At 51.0% G+C, this 16,922-nt stretch overlaps 1 protein-coding gene across 2 annotated transcripts in view; it reads left to right on the forward strand.

Annotated features, from left to right (window-relative positions):
• Nucleotides 1-16,922, forward strand: part of MGAT5B (alpha-1,6-mannosylglycoprotein 6-beta-N-acetylglucosaminyltransferase B) — a gene marked incomplete at its 5' end in the record, with an annotated part of 69,031 nt that overhangs the window by 49,478 nt on the left and 2,631 nt on the right. The window contains 6 exons of one of the 2 annotated variants that reach the window (XM_081217953.1): nucleotides 2,224-2,354; nucleotides 2,742-2,826; nucleotides 9,671-9,930; nucleotides 11,185-11,331; nucleotides 11,519-11,635; nucleotides 16,744-16,818. In XM_081217953.1, coding sequence (XP_081074079.1) covers nucleotides 2,224-2,354; nucleotides 2,742-2,826; nucleotides 9,671-9,930; nucleotides 11,185-11,331; nucleotides 11,519-11,635; nucleotides 16,744-16,818 — 815 coding nt within the window. The remainder of the gene's footprint in view (nucleotides 1-2,223; nucleotides 2,355-2,741; nucleotides 2,827-9,670; nucleotides 9,931-11,184; nucleotides 11,332-11,518; nucleotides 11,636-16,743; nucleotides 16,819-16,922) is intronic. The other variant, XM_081217954.1, reaches the window with a different exon arrangement.

The following is a 16,922-nucleotide window of genomic DNA, read 5'->3' on the forward strand; positions in this document are numbered from 1 at the left end:
CCCCCCCCCCCAATTTTTTGAGATATATTATTCTGGCAGACTGCAGATGGCCAAAGGGACAGTGGTAGAGGATGGGGAAGCAGGAGATGGGTTAAGAGCCCTCTGCGATAATCTACACTGAGAAAATGAGGACTTGCCCTGGGGTAAAACGCACTGGATCTAGAGTTCCAAAGCTGGCAAACTCCTACTCGTCCTCCAAAGCCCCATGTCAAATGTCTCTTCTTTTTACTGTCACTTTCACTGATCACCTTATCTATTCCAGGCAGAATGCTTTTATCACTCTTAAACCTAATTCTGTTAAAGCATATATTGAAATAGAGTTATTTGCTTATACATTTATTTCCACTGATAGATTATGTATGAATCACTCAAAAAGGAGCCACTGACTGATTTATCTTTATTTCCCTGGAGCCTATCAGAGGTCCTCAAAAAATGTTAATTGACTGAATCAATTAAAGAAAGAGAGAACAAAAAACAGACTTGCCTGTCTTAATGATATACCAAGTCCAGGAAGGAATTCATGAGCAGGCCTCTTTCCCCATCTATTGATAGCTGGTTGATTTCCCCAAAGAGCTAACTGGGAGGCTGGCTGCCTCTCCCTGCCTTGCCCTGCCCCCAGGAGCTCTTTGCTTAATGGTCCCTGTTATTTTAGTTGGTTGCAATACTTCGCTGTCTCACGCCCACTAGTTTAGCTAATTGTTCTAAACCTGTCCCTTCTGGTGGGGTTGGTGGAATGAGATTTTCTTCATCTCTGAGAATAGGGAGGAAATGGCGAATGGGAGAGAGACCTGGGTGCAGCCCCAGCTAGAGCCAGAGGGTAGGGACAGAGGCCAGGGTGGGGCTGGGCAGGCAAACTGGGTCAGGGAGGGTCTGGTCTGCCCTCCTGGGGCCTCTCCCTGGCCTGGCAGAGCCTCCTGAGACAGGAGAGCTGCCTGAGCTCTGACCGTCACAGAAACAACTCCAGGCCTCCAGGGCCCCCCTTATGCCTCTGAAGCCCTAGAGGAGAGATCATTTTGTTCTGCAGCCCGTCCTTATAGTGGTCGGATTTTCAGACTCAAGAATCCGTGAGCTTTCTGGGGCATTTCAACAGAAAACCACTACCTCTTCTAAGGTGCACCAGATATTGAATATAAATTTTGTGGGCATTGAGAGGAATGGGTAGACATATTGTGTTAAATCTACACATTTGATTAAAGTATGCATCCCAATTTCAGAAATGCTAAAATGTGAAAAAACGTGCATCTGAAATGAAGAAATAGGTTATTTGGCATCAGGGCTGTTCTGGGAAATCAAGGGTGTATGGTTGTTACCAACCTACTCCCCGCAGCCTCTCCCACCTGGGAAGGTAGAGTAGGTTTAATTGGGTTCCATAAGCGTTCTATTCAAGGTCCTCTAGGTGGAAGGGAGGGATCATGTGACTTGCAGATGGATGGCACTTGTGCCTGCACCTCTACCCTGCCACGGCAGACAGAGCTCATCAGTGACATTGCTGCAGCGTGGCTGAGGAATTGGAGCCCTAGCTGAAACGCATTCCTCGCCCCTGGTGTGCTCGGTTCTGGGAGGTGAGGCACGGTGCGATCCGCGCTTTGCCGGAGACCTAACCACAGTGGATGGGGCCACAGGGGAGGGCACGTGGACCCCAAAGAAGGCTTCCGGGAGGAGAGGAGGTGACGTGTGAGTGGGGCCCTGAAGCGGAATAGGATTTTCTCATCCTAGAAAAGGGTGGTGGGCGCTCCAGGCAGAGGGAAGGGCAGGGCAGAAGCTGGCAGGTGTGAAAGGGAAGATGTTCCGTGCATTTGTGAGCCAGCCAGCCGGGCGCTCCCGTGTGCCGGGGACACAGCTTTTGCTCTCACCGGGCTTAGATTCTGATCATAATACACAACCCAATCAATAGATACTATTGCATCTGGCCAGTGAGTGCTGGGACAAGAAATAAAGCAGGGAAAGGAGACAGAGTGGAATTGGGGTCAGGAAAGACCTCTCAGCAGGGCCTTGTGAGCAAAGGGCTGCGTGGAGAGAGGGCTGGGTCGGTGGTAGGAGATGCCGTGGAAGGGGGCCAGGGCACTGATGCTCTTCCGGCCCCAAACAGGACCCCTTACCTCCCAGCCCCCTTCCCCATCCTTGCCAAACAGGGAGCCCTCTGATGGGGCGGGGCCGGGTAGACCCAGGGTGTGCCCTTGGCTGCCTGGTAACCGTCTTACTGACCTCGTGGTCTGGCTGCAGCTCACACCCCGGACAACTCCTTCATGGGCTTCGTGACCCAGGAGCTCAACGAGACCGAGAAGCAGCTCATCAAAGGCGGCAAGGCCAGCAACATGGCCGTGGTGTACGGCAAGGAGGCGAGTATCTGGAAGGTGAGCCCCGCTGACCGCAAGCACCAGCCCTCGGCCCCCAGGGGCTCCCAGCCCCAGGATTCGGCTCCCATCCACCGCCCCCAGCACTGGACGACGGTGGAAAACAGCCCCCACTAATGGGTCAGAAAAGAGGCCTCTAACTGCCTTTGGAAATACCAGCCTGGGGGCTCATGCCTCACCCCTCTCCCTGCTCCCATGCTTTGCAACATATTCAAATGGCTTAACATTCCACCCTCCCTCGGATGGATCAACAGACACTCTAACCCCGCGAAGGGGGTTTAGGCTAGACGTGGGGATTCTGTGGGGTGGGAGGCAGTGGAGAAGCAGGAGTGGACTAGGAACTGGAACCCCATCTTCAGGGCGGGGTCCCGCGAGAAGCACTGCCAGCATGGGAGGGTACCCACTCACCCGGCCACTGACTTGTTCTCTCTCCTCTTTTCTCTCTGCCCCCCTGGCAACGAGGCAGCTCCAGGTATGCCACGTGTTCCCTTCGCCTCCTGCCCCCGCTACTCTCTATAGGGTCTCCCCTGGGGGTGCTCCCGAGGCGGGCTATCCGGGGTTTGTGGCTCCTGTGGATGGACCAGACCAAGGTGGGAGGAGGGTGATGGGGACAGCGGGGTCTCAGGCTCTTCCCGGGGCCCTCTGAGGGGAGGCAGGCCCTGGAGGTCAGGATCCAGCTCCGCGTGGCGCCGGGCAGCTCCTAGGATGGGCTATTGACCTAAGGCAGGCGGCATGAGGCTAAAGGTTAATAATAAAGACGCCGATCGTGGGGAACATTGAGCAGCCCCTGGACCCCGTGTCAAGCCTCTCACATGACCATCTTAGTTAATGATTCTCATGCTGTGTTGATTAGGATTAAGTCCAGCTGTCACAGAAAAGCCCTGAATAATAGTGATTGAGGCAAGATGGAAGTATGTCTTCTTTTCTGTTGACAAACTCTGGAGGTGTCAGTCCTGGCCTGACACCTGGGGCTCTTCTCCCCTGGTTGACCCGCCCTGTTTAGTTCCCACCCTGGTCCTGCCTCATCGTTTAAGATGACCACAAACAGTGCACAATCATTACATCTGCCCTCCAGCTGGGAGGGGGTGGGAGAGGAGGAGGAGGAAGGAGAAGGGGCTGGGGAAGGGCAGGTTTAGGAACATCGCCTGACCCGTTACGCGTATCTCTTCCCCATATGGCCCTGTGGCTAGGTCTCGGTCCCATGGCCATGCCCGGTCTCAGGGGATGCTGGAAGTGGCTGTGCCCCCGGCAACTACGTGCCCAGCTCAGCCCTGGAGTTCTGTGACCGAGGAAGGGGGAGGAAAGCGATATTATGGGACATCTCATGGTCTGTGCCACAACAACCCTATGAGGTCATAGCCATGGCTAATATTGGTCCATCCAGATCTTACTGTTACCAGGTGCTCGCATATATTTTCTCACTTGACCATCAACTATGAGGTTAGAGTGACAAGCTAGTTAAGTGGTGGGGCTGGGATTTGAACCCACATCTAACTCTAAGAGCCAGAACACTTAACTCCGACTCTACATAGCCTCCCCGGTTATGACGCCTTGGATAGAGGCAGAGAGAAGCTCTGGATTAGGCTGGACTACGGGTCCAAGCCCTGGCTGAGACATCAGTGCCCACTGCCAGGTGTGGGGAGAGGGGCGAGGACTCATCCTCATTTGATGCCAGACAAGCTGGCTGCCAGGATGCCCGGGGTGCTGGGCAAGGGAGCGAGCACAGACGGTGTCTGCTTGTACCAGAAAATACTGTTAAGAAACTGCCCCAAGAGAATAAGAGGTTATGAGGCCTGGGAAGAGAACAGTTTTCTCTGTAGCTCAGGAGCTTCTGGGATAGCCAGGAGCAACGCTGTGCAGCAAGAGACCTCAAAGCAGCTGCTTCCAAAACAAGACCTCTTTGCTCTGGTCTTTGTGACCCAAGGAAGGCAGAGGTGGCTGGCTGAAGAAAAGAGTGACAGCAACGTCCTGGGACAAATGCCATCTAGAGTTCAGGGGACCAGGTGGCGAGAAGCGGAGGAGGGAGGACGGTATGAGGTCGTGACGTCCTCAGGGGAGCGGCAGCCGGGGTCAGGAAGAGGGTTTTGGTGAATGTTGTGCTGAGGAGGCTTGTCTTATCCTGGGTCCCCAGAGCTGGAGGCTAAGGCTTAGATGCTGCTGTTTTAGGAGGGCCTGTCCCAGGGAGAAGCACTGAGGGATGGGAGAGAGGCTGCTTGGCCGGACGCAGGGCAAACCCAGCCTTGCTGTTGGAGGAAACATTCCAGGCCTCAGAAGTGCTTCTGGGGGAGCTAAGGTGGACTTTTCAAACTGCAACTTGGCTCTGGTTGTTTTTTGTTTTTTTTCTCCTCAGGTTTACTGAGGTATAATTGACAAAGAGAAATTGTATGTATTGAAGGTGTACAACATGATGGCTTGATAAACATTTATATTGTGAAATGAGTGCCACAATCAAGCTAATTTACACATCCACCACCTCAGTTATCATGTGTGTGTGGTGAGAACATTTAAGATTGACTCTCTTAGCAAATTTCAAGTATACAATATAGGTTTATTAACTATAATCACCATGCTGGACATTAAATCCCTGAATTGATTTATCTTAAAACTGAAAGTTTGTCCCCTTTGACCCATATGTCCCCATCCCCCCCACGCCTAGCCCTTGAGACACACCATTCTACTGTTGCTATGACTTTGACTCTTTTCAATTTGGCATATTAGTGAGATCATGCAGTATTTGTCTATTTTTAACTCAGAGAGCCTTGATTAGCCTTTTAAATGAAGCAGAATAACTTAGAAACAATAGAGTAAAAGGATATCAGAGGACTTTATATGTATTAAGAGTAATTATTGTTTTGTAAAACTTTAAGTTTTCATACATAAATACACACACGTGTATGATTAGGTGAAAAAAAGTTACTCAACTGTGCATGTAACATGAACCCATTTGTGCATGTATGTGTGTTTTAAAGAAAATGTACATCTGCTTATAATGCATAAAAGATCTGAGGAAGGCACACAAGAAACTTAATCATAGCTGCTCTGGTAATGGGATCAGGAAGTTGAATGGGGACTTTGGAGACATTTTCTAAACACTTTATGTCCTTGATTTGATTTTTTTCTAGGGCCATAATTCAGTTTTATAATAAGTAGTCCTTTTAAAATTTTGGTGTGATTACTGATATTATTTGGCTTTGAATCTACCATTTTATTAGTTGGTTTCTTTTTTTTTTTTTACCTGTTCTATGTTCCTTTTCCGCTCATTTCTTATCTTTTTACATTGATATACTTTTAAAAATCCACCTTCCTTTAGCTAATTGTACTCTCATATTCTTTTGGTTCCGATCTTCATATTTTTATACTCTTTAGGCTACCCTAAAGGTTATAACACGCACGCACCTTTGACTTATCAAAGTCTAAGCCAATACTTTTACGTTTCATTGGGTTATAAAAGAACTTTAAAATGTTTTATTTCTATCCGGCCCCATCTTATATGTTTTATGGTATTTTAATACTCTCCAAATATTTTATACCCCACGATATATTATTATTATTGTTGTTGTTGTTGCTACTGTTGTTTTGCAAAGTCAATATTCATTTACATTTACCCACATTTACCCTTTGTATTGTTCTCTGTTCCTTCTTACATCTCTGAGATTCCATTTGGAATCATTGTCTGTCTCCAGAAGAAACCAACTTAGTCTGGGACTGCTGTTTTTGGTTTTCTAAAAATGTCTCAGAGGATATGTTCACTATGTACAAATTCTAGCTTGTCCTCTGCCTTCTGTCATTTCTGCTGAGAAGTCAGTGTAGGTCTGATTGTTCCTTTAAAGGTCATTTCTTTTTTGTGTTTTCCTTTGCCTGCTTTTAAGGCTTCCGTTTGGCTTTCAGAAGTTTTACTATGATAAGCCTCAGTGTGGTTTTTTGCTTGTTTGTTTGTTTTGTTTTGTTTTGTTTTTATCCTACATGGAGTTGTTTGTAGATCTCTTTGGATCTGTGGTTTGATCTTTCACTAATTTTAGAAAATTCTCAGCTACTCTCTCTTTAAATGTTGCCTCTGCCCCAGTCTCTCTCCTGTACTTCTGGGACTCCATTTACACAGACATTAAATCTTCATCATATCCCCTTGTCTCCAACACTCTTTTCTGCAGTTTCCATCCTTTAGTTTCTCTATGCTTCATTCTGGATGTTTTCTTTTGTTCTTTCAGTAAGTGAAGTTTCTCTTCAGCTGTGTTTAATCTGCTGTTAAATCCATCCATTTAGTCTTTAGTTTCTGCCACTGTGGGGTTTTTTTTCCATTTGGTTTCAAATTTTATCTTCTATTTCCTAGACTATATTCAGCATATTTATCTTAAGGTCTGTGCCTGGTAACTCCAGCATATAGATCTCCTATGAATCTGTTTTTATTGTCATGTCTCTTGGGTGTTGGTCATATAGTCTTGTCTCTTTATGTATGTGATTTTTTTTAAAAATCAAGGTATTTAAATTTTTAAATTTAAACATCTATTTTAATAGCTTTATTGGGGAAAATTGACATGCAATACACTAAACTTGTTTAAAGTGTATAATTTTATGGCTGAGAGAGAATAGATCCACCACCCCTGAAATTTCCTTCTTCCCTTTGGCATCTCTTCCTCCCATCTCTCCTCTCCTCCTCATCTCCAGGCAACCAGTGATCTGCTTTCTGTCACTATGGATTAGTTTTCATTTTCTATTGATATAATTTTATATAAATGGAATCATATGGTATATACTTATTTTTGTCTGGATTTTCTCACTGAGTATAATTATTTTGAGATTCCTTCATCCTGTTGCATGTAACGATAGTTCATTCCTTTTTATTGCTGAGTAGTATTCCATTGCATGGATGGACTACACTTTATTTATCCATTCACCTGTTAGTGGACATTTGGGTTGTTTCCAGTATTTGGCTATTACAAATAAAGCTGTTATGAACATTCACGTACAAATCTTTGTATACACATATGCTCTCATTCCTGTGGGTAAATGCCTAGGAGTGGAATGGCTGGATCATATTGTAGAACTATGTTTAACATTTTAAGAAAAGTGGTTTTGCCGTTTTACAATCCTGCCAGCAATGTATGAGAGTTCCAATTCCTTTACAAATTCATCAATACTTTGCATGGTCAGTCTTTCTAATTTTAGCCATTTTAACAGGTGTGCGGTATTATCTTATTGTGGGTTTAATTTGTAATTCTCTAATGACTAAGGATGTTGAAGATGTTTTTGTGTGCTTATTTGTCTTCCGTTTATCTTTTTTGGTGAAATACCTTAAAAAATGTTACCCATTTAAAAGATTGGGTTGTTTATTTTCTTATTATTGAGTGGTTAGAGTTCTTTACATTTTCTGGATATAGGTTCTTTAACAAATAGATGCTTTGCAAAAATTTTCTCCCAGGCTGTGGCTTGTCTTTCTCTTAACAGCATCTTTCAAAGAGCAAAAAGTTTTTAATTTTAATGAAGTCCAGTGTTTTCTTTTATGGATTGTGCTTTTGGTGTATCCAAGAAATCTTTGTCTAACCCCAGGTCACAAAGATTTTTCTTCTATGGGTTTTATAGTTTTAGGTCCACATTTAAGTCTGTGATCCATTTTGAATTAACTTTTATATATGATATGAAGTATGGGTTGAAGTCTTTTTTTCCCTTCCCTCTCCTTTTTTTTTTTTTTTTTTTTTTTTGCATATAGAGTGATCCGTGACTGTTTGTTGAAAAGATTATCCTTCCTCTGCTGAAATGTCTTTGCATCTTTGTCAGGATTCAATTGACCCTACATGTGTAGGTCTATTTCTGGACTCTCTCTTCTGCTCTGTTGATCTCTCTCGATGCCAACCAATATCACACTGTCTTGATTACTGTAACTCTACAATAAGTCTTGAAATCAGGTAATATAAGTCTGCCCAATTTCTTCTTCTTTTTCAAAGTTATTTTGTCTCTTCTAGGTCCTTGCATTTCCAAATGAGTTTTAGAATTAGCTTGTCAATTCCTATTTTAAAAAGCCTGCTGGGATTTTGATTGGGACTTCACTGGTTCCTTTTTCTTTTCTTTTCTTTTTTATTCTTTTTGAGAAAAACTACCTCTAGGTAGTTCTGGAAGGTGAATATGAAAAACTGTAGAAATAATTTGAGGTCAAGGGTGATGCTCTCTTCTTCCAGAGAGGATTTACTTTTATTCTTGGATCACAGCTGGAGCCCTAGCAATCCCAGATCACCTCAACCAATGATAGTGATTGAGGCAATTTTAAAAGGATTCAGCCCCTGCCAGAGCTGCTCTAGTTCTGGTCCCCCCTTTCGTCCAGGCTGTAACTCCTCAGAGTTCCAACCCAAAGTATGGGTTTCCATCAGGGCTCCCCATCTTTGGCAGGCCCCGAACTCTGACTTTTGTCTCTCAGGTCTGCTTAGCTGCCTAGATGCTGCCCCTGGAATCAGCAGGTGCCCCCAGGAGGAAAACCAACCCCAACACTGGCCTCAGCAATCTCTTTTCCTCCTTCTCCCAGGTCTTGGCCTTGTAATTCTTCATTCTTTGTTAGATTTTTCAGGGCCTTCATAGATGTTTTTTACATTTTCCCATTTTTCCTGGTCATTCTCAGGCAGGGCTGATCTGCATTACCCAAAGTGGAAAGCCTCCTTGTGAAAAATGTATACAGTTTGAGTTTCAAAATGTGAATTGTTAACAATTATTCTGATGTCCATTGATAATATTCTTCAAGAGCTGTGGTTTATAAAGTGAACCTGGGCTGGAGCTCATGGCGGTCTGATATGCTGGCCGGCGGGACCTGGGGAACCATGAGTTCTTTTCCTCTGACCCATTGGCCTGTTGGGAACTAATCCTCCCTGAAGAGAGCCCCACGCCCCACCCTTCTGTGTGATCTCGAAGCTACTTTCCCCTCCCTCTCTTCTGCAAGCCTCAGAAAAGCTCTAAAAAATAGAACCCAGCAGCCGATCCCATGCTTATTCCTGTCAAGGTCCTACACAGACCGCAGCTCCCAGCTCAGGGCCCTGGCCGTAGGGTCAGATGGGTGCCCGGACGCTGAGGTGTTATGTATTCACCTATGCTCCATGCCTCCTCAGAGGTCCTTGGAGGTCATCAGGGATTCAGGGGAGGCCAAGTAGCTCCAGCTGGATACAATTAAATGTTGGTCTCTGTAGGAGACCTTGGGAAAGAAAACAGGTCCGTGGCTAAAAATAGTCTGGAGGCCTCTGGTCTAATCCAACCTCTGTAACTCATAGATAAAGAAATTGAGGACCAGAGCGGGCAGGGGCCTCCTCAGGGTCACACAGCTGGTTAGGGGCCAAACTGAGACTGGCCCCATGTTTTCCGACTTCCTGACCATGGGTGTCTCTTCAGCTGGCTCTGCCGTCTGAGGTTGGAGCAAGGCTCCCATCCCCTCCTCCTCCTCTTCCAGGGGAAGGAGAAGTTCCTGAGCATCCTGAACAAGTACATGGAGATCCACGGCACCGTGTACTATGAGAGCCAGCGGCCCCCTGAAGTCCCGGCCTTCGTGAAGAACCACGGCCTCTTGCCGCAGCCCGAGTTCCAGCAGCTGCTGCGCAAGGCCAAGGTGAGCCCCACCCCGTCCTCCATCCTCACCCCAGCCCGGCCATAGATGTCCAGGAGGTGCCCATATGTGCCTGCCACGCCTGCCACCATCACTTGTGGCCCCCTCTACGTGTGGACATGCCCAGCACACTCTGCTGCCCTGAGCCTCGTGTCTGGGCCTCTTAGGGGCTGGTCAGAGCTGGGGGCAGAGATGGGGATGGCCATCAGGCAGGGGAGGCCCCACAGTGAAAGGGACCTGAGTGGGGCTCAGTGATGGTGAAGAGGAGTTGGGCTGCCCACCTGCCCCCCCGCCCCAACACCAGTCCGGCCCAGCTGACTCCTGGACCTGGCTTTCAGAGCCACTGAGAGGGTGGAAGGGCAGGCTGGGAGCAAAGGGATGGGGAGCAGCCTGGCTGGAGTTCCATCGGGACACTAGTTCTGACGAACTGCTTCTGGAATTCCCTGAGCTGTGTCCCTGGAGCGTGATCCTGCTGTTGGGTTCTGAAGTGCCAGCTGCCAGGTCCTCTCCTGTTCTCACCATAACTTATTTCTTCAGGGCTCTTGGATATGTGTATGTGTGTGTGTGTATGTCGGGGTGGAGAGAGGGATCTTTGTGCAGTGAGCAACCTGAACAACCCTACATGGCAATCCCAGATTCAGAATCACTTATTTTATTTTTTTGTTTATTTATTTTTTTTTTGCGGTACGCGGGCCCCTCACTGTTGTGGCCTCTCCTATTGCGGAACACAGGCTCCGGACGCGCAGGCTCAGCGGCCATGGCTCACGGGCTCAGCTGCTCTGCAGCATGTGGGATCTTCCCGGACCGGGGCACGAACCCGTGTCCCCTGCATCGGCAGGCGGGCTCCCAACCACTGCGCCACCAGGGAAGCCCCAGAATCACTTACTGATCACCCTTCAGGGGCCAACCCTATGAGCACTCCTAGTACAAGTCAGGTACTGAATGAATGTTTTTTGGGTGAATGAGTAAAGGTCCTTTGAGGTCAGCTGTAGGAGTGGCCTGAAGCCTTCTAAGCTTGGGAACCCTTGTTCTTTTCCCCTCCAGAATCATAGCCTTTAGAGCAGGAGGAGGCCATTGATAGGACCTAAGTAGACGTCCTGATTTCACAGTGGCTGAGGCGCACAGCTGCTCTGGGCTCTCTGCTGCCCCAGCTGCCTCCTGTGAATGTCCCAACCCCAGCCTCGCTCCCAGCTTCCTGGGGCTCCTCGGCTGTGATACCCAACCTTCCCTGACCATCGTGCCACCTCGGTTCTGCAGCTCTTCATAGGGTTTGGCTTCCCCTACGAGGGCCCTGCCCCGCTGGAGGCCATCGCCAACGGCTGTGTCTTCCTGCAGTCCCGCTTCAGCCCGCCCCACAGCTCGCTCAACCATGAGTTCTTCCGGGGCAAACCCACCTCCAGAGAGGTGAGTGGGAAGGGCCTGGTCCCACATCGGGAGGGTCCGAGATGGGACCCCTGCAGTTCCTGGAAGGGGGAGACTGAGACATGGGGTGAAGGGAGAGATGGGACAGATGGGTGGGGGGCTCCTGGTCTTCACGCAGCCCAGCCTGGCAGGCAGAGGGAGAAGCCTCCCGTCTCTGTGCCCTGGCTAGGTGTTCTCCCAGCATCCCTACGCAGAGAACTTCATTGGCAAGCCCCACGTGTGGACCGTCAACTACAACGACTCAGAGGAGCTTGAAGCAGCCATCAAGGCCATCGTGAGAACCCAGGTGAGGCTCGGATCCAGTCAGGACCACCAATATCCTAAACTTTGGGTCTTTGCTATAATTAGAAAAAGATGCTCCTCTTGGTGAATTCAGACTTGCAGGCCTGGGTTGGCAACTTGGATGCGTGTGTGTTTGTTGAGGGAGTGGGGGGAAAACCTGCCTCTGTGCTGTGAGAAACCTGCACAGCCTTACAGGGCGGCCCTGGATCCAGAATCATTTATCGCGTGTCTCTGGGTGCCAGGTCCTGTGGGCTCCTAGCACAGGTTAAGTGCTGAGTAAATGTTTTCAGGGTGAATGCGTGAAGGTTCTTTGAACCTTTGAAGGTTCTTTGTCTCTGTGGTCTTTTAGCAGCACATCTCAGACTATAATGTGCATACAGATCACCTGGGGATCTTGTTAAAGCGCAGGTTTAGAGTCAGCAAGTTGGGTGGGGCTGAAGCCCTGCATTTCAGACCAGGTCTGTGTGGTGCCACCTTTGCATAGCAAGTGGGTAGAGCGTTCTTGTTCTGCGTTTCCTCCGGCAAGTAAGTGTTGGTGGGTGTGGGCGGAGGGCAACGAGGGGCTTGTGCAGCTCCTCTCCCCGATGGGCACCTTTGTGGCTTCTGATGGCTCCCTGTGCGTGTGTGCTCTCGCGGTCCCTTCATTTTGAGAAGCGGGCAGACTGTGTGAGCACAGGGGGCAGGGGTGGCCCTGTTCTCCGTGATCCCTCTGGACCCATTTCTTGCGGTAGCTTGGACACCAGGCTGAGCAAAAAACCCCACTCCTGTCAGGTCCCCTTCTCTGCCCATCACCAAGGTCACTGAGCGTGCCCTCCCTGGTGGGGCGCTGGAGGTGGTTGGGCTGCTCTGGGCAGACTTGTGGCAGAATCAGAGAGCATTAGGCTGCTGGGGCAGGGGCCGCCACAAGGGAGGGCCCTGCCCAGGAGGACACACAGCTGTCTGGGGAGCTGGGGACACTGCCGGGCTTGGGGCAGAGGCCAGCACGCATCGATGCCCCATGCGGTCTTAAGGGCTTAGCTTTGGGTCCAGAGCCCTGCCTGGTTGTCCTGACTGTGAGGCAGGGTTGCATATTTTTTTAATTTTTTTTTGGCCATGCCATGCAACTTGCAGGATCTTAGTTTCCTGATCAGGGATTGAATCCAGGCCCCGGCAGTGAAAGTGCCGAGTCCTAACCACTGGACTGCCAGTTTTTTTTTTTTAATTTTATTTATTTATTAGGTTGCACCAGGTCTTAGTTGCGGCAGGCGGGGTCCTTAGTTGTGGCTCGCCGACTCCTTAGTTGTGGCATGCGAACTCTTAGTTGCGGCATGTGGGATCTAGTTCCCTGACCAGGGACTGAGCCCGGGCCCCCTGCACTGGGAGCTCAGAGTCTTAACCACTGTGCCACCAGGGAAGTCCCTGTATTTTTTTTTCTTTTTAACACCCTCCTGCATCCCATGGATCAGTCCCTTCCATTCGGCACTCCCAGCCTTAGCCCACTGCCTCAGCAAATGACCCCAGAAAATCCCTGCCCACCCTGCCCACTCCCTTCCTCTACCCACCCCACTCTCGTCCTTCCCTCCTGTCTGGGTGTGAGTGTTTCTCTAGTGAAAGTACCAAGGAAACTGCTGTGTCAGAGCCTAGGTGCATCTCTGGTTCTGGCAGATGTGGCCAGGTTGACCCGCGAAGTGGCTGAACCCCTGGACCTCCACCAGTGGTGCAGGGAGAGCCCCCCGCCCCCTCTTAAGCATCCGCTTAAACAAATCCTCCTCTGCTGGAAGTTCCTCCAGGTCCCGGGCTGAGATTGGGTTCTTCCCGGAGCTGACCCCAGGCAGGGATTTGAGCACAAGTAGTTTATTTGGGGGGTGATCCCAGGAAGGAAGGTCCTGGAGTGCCAGTGAGTCAGGGTGTGTTATCAAGAAGGTTACCCCTGCCTTCAGGCACCTGGTGCTCAATGCCGGCGGGACCTACGAGAGGTGGGGTACTCGCATCCCGGATTGTCCTGAGAAATGAGGAAACCGGGGTGTTTTTCCCACAACTCCATCCACCGCTGGCTGAGGCTGAACCGGGAGGGGCAGATGTCAGCTCTCAACATTGGGCTGAGCAAGCTAGAAAAAGCCGCCCACCCCCGACAGACGGTATGGGGGAGGGCGCTGTGGGAAGCTGCCCTGCAGGGGACCCCCATCCCACACTCTGTTCCTGCTCCCTCTCTGCACCTGTTGCAAAAGCAACCCTCAGGGGCTTCCACCCCAGGGGGGCAGGGGCGGGGTGGGAAGGGGACCAGGGAGGCTTTTGTCCACCCCCAGGCCTCAGGTCTGGCTCCACCTTCAAGATCCCTTGTGACTGAGTGAGCGAGGTCCCAGCCCTGTGGAGAGCCATGTTCCCAGCCGCAGACCTAAACAGGGGTGTATGTTGGGGGGCGTCTGTGCGTGTGAGCATTCTCATCTATTCACGCGTTATTTCTGGCTGGACACACGAGAAATTGATTAACAGTGCCTGTCCTGGGGAAGGGGCTGGGCGTCTGGGGTCAGAGGAGAACTTGCTTTGCCTTGTTTTCTCTTGATTTTTAAAAACATGAACATCTGTTTAATTGTTAGTTAATTAAAAATCAATAACAAAAGGGTCCAGGAACCAAGGTACTGCAAATTCGTCAGGCTGACTTGCAGCTGGACCCCAAACCAGCCCGTGGCCCCCCCTGCCTTTAGCCATCCCACCCCCACCCTGACTCTTGGGCAGTTAGCCCTTTACCCAAGAATTGCCTGGGTGGGGAGGGGTGGTGGTGGTGGTGGTGGTGTTTAAAATGCAGATTCCTGGGCACATCCCCAGCTTCTGATTTAAAAGGACTGGTGAGGCCTTGGCGTTTGCGTTTCAAACAAGCACCGTGGGTAACTCTGATCATCCTGTTTTAGAAAACTGCCTTAGAGACAGCTGGCAGGAGCTGAGCGAGCGAGTGAGGGCCCGCATCAGGGGGCGCAGCTCCTGCACGTCGTGGGGCCTTTTGCGGGCTGAGGGAGGAGGGGTGAGAGAGACCTGAGGCACCCAGCAAGCAGCCGGGAGGCTCCAGGTGGGGGTGGGCTTGCCCTCCGTCTAGGGTGAGGCCATTCGAGGTGAGGGGAAGGAGGTTGGGGGGGATGCCAGCACCTGCTCCCGCCCCCTTCCCCCCTCATCATCACAGGCCAGCAATCCCAGCAGGACCAGCACCTGCCATTCTGTCCAGACGGATCACCGTGCACACCTGTAATTAGACCTAATGGGGGTAATTTCCAGGCAGGCTGGCTCCTCCGGTGGGAGATTCACGGCAGGTGGGACATGGCTGCTGCGAATGGTCCCCTCCCTCGCACGGGTGGAGGGGGGCTTAGAATCACCACGTGACGGGCTTCGAACCACGCGGGGGATAACTCGGTGGCTGCCGCCAGGAGCAGGCAGGGTGACATTTGGAGGGGAAATCTCTTCTCTGTGGGGTTTATTTATAACCAGGACTTAAAGTCTTGGACCCGAGGCGACTGGGGATCCCCTGGGGCAGCAGCTGGTGGCCAGGGCCTCAGTGGCCATCAGCTGGGGTTGGGCTTGGCTGTGTGGACCTCAGGGCTGGAAAGGCTGTGCTGGTTGATGGGCTGTGAAGTGGTGGTTGCATGTGGCCCTGGGGATCCTCTGGGATCCCAGAACTGCCCCAGGATTAAGGACACGGGCTTACAGTGCAGGCGAAGTCAGAACCGGGGCAAGGTCAGATGGGTGGGGCCTTGTCCCGAGAATCAGTCCTGGTGGCAGCTGCTGCTTCCCTGAGACCCTCCTCAGCTTGAAGTCGGGGATGTCCCCTGGGCCAGAGGGCCCAGGATGGGCCTCCAGCCCTTCGAGGTGGGGTCCACAGGAAGCAGGACCCAGCGTAGCCTGATTGGGTTCTGACACACCCATCTCTGATGAGGAGAAAGGACTTGGGCACACCAGCAAGATTTCACTACCTGGCCTGAAACTGCCTGATTGCTGGAGCTGCTGGCAGGGAAACGGCATTAACAGGAGGCGGCTGGGCTGGGTATGGTGCCAACACACATGTTGGGGAGTGGGGGGTGGGGCCAAAGGCTAAAACAGACCTTCCTCTGAGTCTGAGGTGGACCATCTCCCAGGTCACCGCGATCTCGCCTCCCGCCCGCCTGGCCGACCGTTTCCTCCAAGGAGGCTGTGTGCTGGGCCACTGAGGGTTGCTGTAAACAGGGAGGGGGTGGCCAGGTAAGAAGAGTGGAGAGGAGGTGGGGGTACCCGCGCTGGGGAGGCAGCCTCCTCATCACCTCTTCCGTTCCCCTTGCTCCTTGCGCCCCAGCTACCAAATCCATCTGGTCCCGTCGGCCCCAGCATGCGTTGTTCTATAACTCTGATATTTAGACTGAGGGTATGTGGCCTCCCTTTGGGGGCACCTAGTTCATGTAGCTCCCGGGTGCCTGGTCTGGGCAGGAAGCTTTACAAATGTCATCTCATTCCGTCAGGCTGGGAGATACCCTGTGTTGCTTTGCGTGAAACTTCCACATCTTGGGCAGAGCACAGGCAGAGCTGGGGATGCTTTTCCATTCCATGACTAGTTCCTCAGTGACTGCTGTGTACCAGGCATTGTGCCAGGCACCAGGGATTCAATGGTGAACAAGTCGTGGTCCCACAGCCCATGGGGCTTATGACCTGAGGGAGACAAGGGATAAATCAGAAATGATGACACAGGCACTAATTCTCTACTGGGGAAGTCTGGGGTGTGTGCAAAGGAAAGTGGTCCTTTAACAGGAGAGGGGGTGGAGCTCTGGGTCTGCTTCCTGGAGGAGGTGAGGTCTAAGAGGGGAGGGTGCATCCGGTGGTTGGCTGGAGAAAAGCAGGCATCACAGCCGAGGAGGGGATGGAATGCTGAGCTTTACGGAAAGAGGAGAAGCGCTCAGTGGAACTGGGAGGGGGCCAGGGAGGGATGAGCTGTCGTGAGCCCCCCTGAGGGCCACTGAAGGGTGCGCCGGGGAGCGGGTCATCTGCGTGGATAGGGTGGTCGGCTCTCTGGGTGCAGGCCGTGAGAGCCCCCAGATCTCTGCTCCCAAGGCTGAGCAGCCAGGTCTGGGGAGGCCCAGGGCTTCTCCTACGCCACGTGTCTGCCTGTCTCGCTCACAGGTGGACCCCTACCTGCCCTACGAGTACACGTGTGAGGGGATGCTGGAGCGGGTCCATGCCTACATCCAGCACCAGGTAGGTGGGTCCCCCGCTCTCTGTCTCCACGGGCCGAGCTGGCTCCAGTGTCTGAGGACCCACCTCTGCCCAGGGTGCAGCGTGCTTTAACCTTCAGGTCCTCC

This window comes from Mesoplodon bidens, assembly GCF_964165515.1.
Source record: "Mesoplodon bidens genome assembly, chromosome: 19".
NCBI classification, from domain to species: domain Eukaryota; kingdom Metazoa; phylum Chordata; class Mammalia; order Artiodactyla; family Ziphiidae; genus Mesoplodon; species Mesoplodon bidens.